A 6,387-nucleotide genomic window follows, 5' to 3' on the forward strand; every position below is an offset into this window, starting at 1 on the left:
CGATGGTTGCCACGAACGTCGGCTCCCCCTTCTTGATCCCCTTTATAACCTGCATAGCTGAGAGTTGTGCTTGGCTCTGTCCGTGTGGCATAGACACTGTAGGTACCATGCAAGCTCCTTCTCGCTCCATAACCAAGAGATGTTGGGGGTAGGGATCGATCAAAATATGACAATATCTAAAGAACTCTTGTCCCAATATGATGTCAAAGATATCCATAGCAGTTACGGTAAAGTTTGTCATACCTTTCCAAGTTTCCAATTTGACACCAACTCCATTAGCTACCCCACGAGCATTTTGTACCTCGGCATTCACGGTCTTGACGCGGGAGTTGGTTGGAGCAAGCTTCAATTCTAGTTTTTTTGCGGCAGCCTCAGTCACAAAATTATGAGTTGCTCCAGTATCCATCATTGCACGAGCAGGCTTGTTGTTGATGGTGATATCCACGTACTAGTTTCCATTCTCGGTAGGTTGGATAGATTGCTTTGTGACAGCACCGCATAATCCGATCATACCTAACTGTGCGGTTCCCGAACTCTCTCCTTGCGGCTGCTCCTTCCGTTCACGGACCATAGCGCTAAGGCTCTTTAGGTCGGGACAATTCCTGAAGCTGTGAGGCCCTCCGCATATGTAACATCCCTTCTTCTCGGCCTGCACTTTCTTCTCAGCGTACCCCTGACGGCCACTCAGCTTTTTGGAATCTTAAGTCTTGTAGTGTTGTTGTTGTATCTCCTTGCCTTTGCCACGGTCTCCCCCACCTTTGACATTGTTAAACTTTGATTCTTTGACTTTCCCTTTGTTGTGTTTGTCATGCCTGAAATCCATCAATGATTCGGCCTCCACTATGGCTTGGTCTATATTTGTGACTTGCCGGCGTTGTAACTCCTGCTTAGCCCAATTTTGCAACCCGTCCATGAAGTGGAATAACAAGTCATCATTGGTCAGGTTGGGGATTTGAATCATAAGGGTAGTGAATTCCTTGACATAGACACATATGCTCCCTATTTGCTTCAACTCCCTAAGTTTGCGCCTTGCCTCATACAAGACATTGTTTGGAAAGAACTGTCGATTGAACTCGGCTTTGAACTGATCCCACGTGCTAATAGTACATATACCTTTATCCACGTCGTCCATCTTCCTTCTCCACCATAGCATGACAGTCTCTGAGAGGTACAACACCGCAGTGTTGATCATGGCCTCGTCGTCCTTCACTTTGCCGCGCTTGAAGTAGTTCTCCAAGTGTCAAAGGAAGTTTTCCACTTCTTGCGCATCACAAACACCTTTGAACACTGGGGGTTTGGGAGCCTCGATCTTGGCCTCCCTCGTCACCACAACATTGCTAGCTGCCTCGGTCACGCCAGCACTAACATGCTCCTCGAGTGACTCTATCTTTGCCTTCATAGCATCGATAGTACTCAAAGCCTCCATGAGTCTGCACTCTAAGGCAGTGATAGTTTGCCTTAGTTCCATCTCGGTCTGTGTACGTCCCTCCAAGTCATTTCGGATGCTCTCAATCTCTTCAAGAGTGTGCCCCTCAAGAACACTAAGGGTGCCTTCCACCTTCCCCAAGCGTTGGCCAAAGATCTCCACGGCGTCCATCCCCGCGTTCATCTTCATCACCCACTCTTTACCGAGCGAGACGTCCTCAGGCAGGACCTCCACTTCATCCTCGCTCGCCTCAGTGGCAGATGGTTCTTGGGATGTAAGCCCTTCGTTTGACGCAACCTCAGGTGGCACCTCCTGGCCCTTGTTGGTGGCATTTCTCTTTTTGTTACGGCCGCTCTTGCCAGCAGCATCCTGGATGACGTTGGCTTGAGTGTTGGCAGCGTTAATTTTTTTGTCGTTCGCCATTCCCTTAGTCGCAACCTTTGCTCTGATACCACGTTGTCACGTCCTTAGTAATTAACTAAGTACACGTGCGACACTTGACAATTTGCTCACGTTCTTGTTATGCCAAGTTAGCCTTACTACACTCAAGATCGCTAAGAGAATGGTAGAAAGAACACAAGAGAATTGTTAATGGAAGCTTTATATTAGAGAGAACTTGAATTGTTTGCTTGATGTATTACAAATGAATGGCCTCCTTTATATACTAGTCTCCTAGGGGCTAGTGTGCAAATATTAATTGTTACACAAGTCCTTAATATTTACAAGATAAGGGCTTTCTCTAGAATTCTCTACAAGCCTAGAAGATTCCAAGGACTTTCCTAGCAAATCCATAAACATCTAGGATCTTCCAAAGGAAATGTCCATACTTCTCTAGAATCTTCTCACAAATGCAAGCATTCCTCCTATGTAAGCTTCCACATGGCATTAATATATGCCAAATGGCGCTTATGTGGCATGATGACATGGCGAGTCATCACAGTAGTCTCAGTAATAGAAGCATCTCTGAGTTAACAAACAAACAAGGTTTATCTTGTACTCTTTATTTTGGTTCTAACAAAATTTTATTTTTTTTTGCCCGCTACTATTTATTTTGTTTCGAAGCTGCACAATTTTTTAGAAAAATTAGATTTACATAAATTTTAACAACAAATCAATCTACCTTTACAAATTTAACAATTTATTAAACTTAAAAAAATCTTACAAATAAATATCAATCTTAAGTTGTTCCATTTGAACACTCCAATAACTTAAATATGTCATTTAAGCACAATATACTGACATGTCAAAGTAAGTGTTTATCACATTTTTTAAGCACCTGAAATCATCCAAAAAAAAAACCCATCTTAACCCAAATTATTTTTAGATTTGTTCATACCATTACTATTGTATCCTCCTTTAGATCTGCGCACAACCCCACTACCACCTTTAAATCTAGCCACCATCATAAATTTTTCATTTTCCTTCTCATTTTTAAGATCTGATTGACGCTGCAATTCTTGCCGGAAAAGTAGCATCGCCGCTAGCTGCCTACCTCATCTTTCCTATTTATCTTCCACCATGTGAGCAACTATAGGATGGCACGAACAAGAACAGTGGCAAGAGCCCTCTCATTTACACTCGTCCGGCGAAACTTCATATTTCCCGACGAAGTTTTGCTTTTTCCTCAACAATTAAATTTTGTGACTTGAATCTTAATCTTAACCAGATGCGGCTAGATTCGAGCAGATATGATCGGAAATAACAAGTTTTGGCGACCCTTATGCGTCGATGTCGTCTTCTCCTCGTTTTGTCTTTTCATTTTTGTCTACAGATTATATATCTAAAAACATATGGTGAAACTCCACCATTATTTAATCCGGTCGAAATTTTGTTTTCCGACGACTTTGTGGTTTAGTCGAATTTTGGTGTTTCCGGCAACCTTCATGCTTCTGTTCATTGGTTGTTATGATTAAGCCCCATTTTTTGTTCATTTACGTTGGATCTAAATTGGTTGTTCATTGGTGTTTCCCTTCGTTTGCTGCTCTAGTTTATTTGCTAATGATTTTATTGGTAATGGATTCCTTCTGTTCTGTTCGTTTGCTACTGCGTTTTGGAAAAGAAATGGCCGAAAATTAATTTTTCCGGTGAGGGGTCGTTGGGAAGATGACGACGAGAGGTATTAAGTTAAATCCACGTGTCCTCATCGTATTCGTCACTTTGGTGTGTGAATTAATTGGGTGTCTATGAATTTTGTGTTCAAATGACACATTTAAGCTGTAATTGGAGTGTTCAAATGGAACGGACTTAGATGGAATATCTAAGGGAAAAGTGAAAGACAACTTTAAGAGTTTGTCGATGTATTCTGTCTTTAAAATATTCACCTCAATATTCCGTCCTTGAAATAGCCACAAAAAAAAATCAGAAAATGAAGAACACGGGAGGACCAATTAAAGTCTGAACCCGCTTGAACCAACGTGGACCCGCCCCTGTTAGAGGTCTTGGAGGATCGAAACCCACATATGAAGCAATACAGTGGCGGAGCCACATGCACCCTATGGGTGTCGTTTGTTACAGTGTTTAGCTCGGTAATCTTTTTTAAAATATGTACATATACTACATAATGACACCCCTTTCTTTTCTTGGTAAGTTTATTTTCATGTTTTGACTCCCCTTAATAAAAATTCTGACTCCGCCACTACAGCAATATACGTGCAAACATCTACCTCCTTTTCAATAGAAAAAAATAATCAAACCAACTCGAGTGATTAATTTCAGAAATCTTATTGGTTGGCAAATAAGAGATGGGCAACCACCGTCCAAAATTTCCTTTATAAATATCTCCTATTAAGTGAATTTAAACTGGGAATGAATATATGTTTTTCGGTCGGTTAGATGACTTCAATTGCTATATATGTTCTCGTGACCGAATTAACCATGACATGGTCATTATCTCGATAAGAGGCGGATTTAGAATTTCTAGTACATGCATGAGTGCATTATTTATTAAAAAATGGAGAAAAAATGTATTTAGTAGGAATTGCTCATTATACCTCTTAGTAAATAACTCAACCTTAAACCAAGTGAACAATTCAACCTTTTTAAAACATGAATGCCAACAGTTAATATTACACTAATTTAAAAAAATATGTATATAAAATATTTTATTTTACGAAGAGACTATGGGTTCATGTGCCCCGTAATTACACCTATAAATCCGTCCATGGTTTTGATTATATTCAAGTGATATACGTCCATAAGTTTGGCCAAGTTTCTACTATCATATAAGTATTTTTTTGTTTTGATTTTTTACCTTGTGTTCAGTACTCGGGGTTACTTATCAAAATATATAATACCAAATAATGCGAAAGATGCGCAAAATAAATGAAGTGAAAACGCAAAGCAAGTAGTTCATCTCTTTATCTCGTAGTACCAATACCACATTGCTAACTAATGAAAAATACCAAAACAAAGGGAAAATCATTCTTTACTTCAATCATATGAGGGATCAATCCAGATGCAGGGTGTTGGTTGGTCCAATTTGTAACAATTTGAACTTGAGAAAGCTGCATTGAAAGAGTAATATTTGCGAGTGGCCAAACAATAAAAAACGGCCTTGTTGTTGTCATGAAACATTGAAAAAAATATTTTATTTCCTAACCCTGGCGCAATACAAGGTTTCAAGAATGAAGCTTCTTTTTTCACAAATAGTGTTCTGTTATCCAAACTAGTTATTTGTTCCCTCTCCAAGTTTTCATCGATCACGTTGTATCTCCAAACCTCTACTTTTCCTTCTTCATGAGTTAGAAATACAACCAATATTCCTCCATTATCAACATCTTCAGCCGTGAAAACATGTTCAATTGAGCTTCTTAATCGACGTGGCAAGGAATCCCAATAAAATTCCCAGGTAGGTGTCTCTTCAGCTGAGTTTTCCTCTATACTTAGTATTCCTAGATTCCCTTTATTGCCTAATAGGTAAACACTATTGTTTTTGAAAAATACCGGGTTATTGCACATAAATAATCCTTCGTCTTCATCATAAAAAATATGATACGTCCATATATTGTCTCCAACTTTGATAATGCATACCAGTGGGGGAGAACCACCAATGAAAAAACCGACGACAAAACAATCAGATGATGAAGAATCTGGGGGACACGAAAACGTCCATGAGGGGAATTGGTTTTCCAACTCCTCTTCTATATCAGGGAGTTGAATTATGACTTTGGTAATGGGATTGAAAAAGAACATGCGACGTCTGCCTTGACTCATGAGCAACCAATCTTTTATTGCACAACGAATTCGGGAACCCTTTAACTCATGTGGGATATTCATCTTGTGAGTTACGGCATTGTAGAGTGGATTAAAGAATTCTATTTCGCCTCTTTCTTCATATATAGTCATCAAACAAGGTGTATTGATACAAGAATCATATTCATGCAGAGTCAGAGGAGGAGGCCGAGGGGTTAGTGTAGGCAAGCGCCAACTCTTACAAACAACACAAAACATAATATAATCTCTACCAACAAGACGTGATGAGATTAATTCGAGTATATCAATTGGAGTATTAGACCAAAGTCTATCATCATCCGCACGCTCCATGTGAAATAAAGATAAAACCTTGATTTAATGCCAATATGGATATACAAAATTAAAAACTTACGAATTAAACACAGTTCATTAATCTTCAAATTGTTAAGTAATTTGGGTCCTCTTAATTCTTTCAAGAATTTTGTTCAACAAAAATATACTCTTTCTTGAATCGAATGATATTAATCGATTAGCTTAAAACACTTAATTAACTCTACCTAATTCTTTGTAATTAATAGGGGTTATTAGCAATACATTAATAATATTATTCTCTTTTTCTTTTGCAGAAAGAAAAAAAGTCATGAACAAATATGGTGAACCTCCTTTCTCTCCACAACAACACCCTTGGCTTGTTATTTTTCATGGAGCTGACAAGCAAAAACAAATATTTTTCAGCATCTCAGAAGATCGGTATTACATGTGAACTATAC

General features: G+C 39.1%; 1 protein-coding gene across 1 annotated transcript; it reads right to left on the reverse strand.

The window, feature by feature from the left end:
* Positions 1-4,855: 4,855 nt before the first annotated feature.
* LOC142173849 (F-box/kelch-repeat protein At1g57790-like) lies at positions 4,856-5,968 on the reverse strand. Its single transcript, XM_075239715.1, has one exon. The coding sequence runs from the start codon at positions 5,966-5,968 to the stop codon at positions 4,856-4,858; it is 1,113 nt and encodes a 370-aa protein (XP_075095816.1).
* Between the last annotated feature and the right edge of the window lie 419 nt (positions 5,969-6,387).

The sequence above is a fragment of the Nicotiana tabacum genome, chromosome 2 (genome assembly GCF_000715075.1).
Source record: "Nicotiana tabacum cultivar K326 chromosome 2, ASM71507v2, whole genome shotgun sequence".
NCBI lineage: Eukaryota > Viridiplantae > Streptophyta > Magnoliopsida > Solanales > Solanaceae > Nicotiana > Nicotiana tabacum.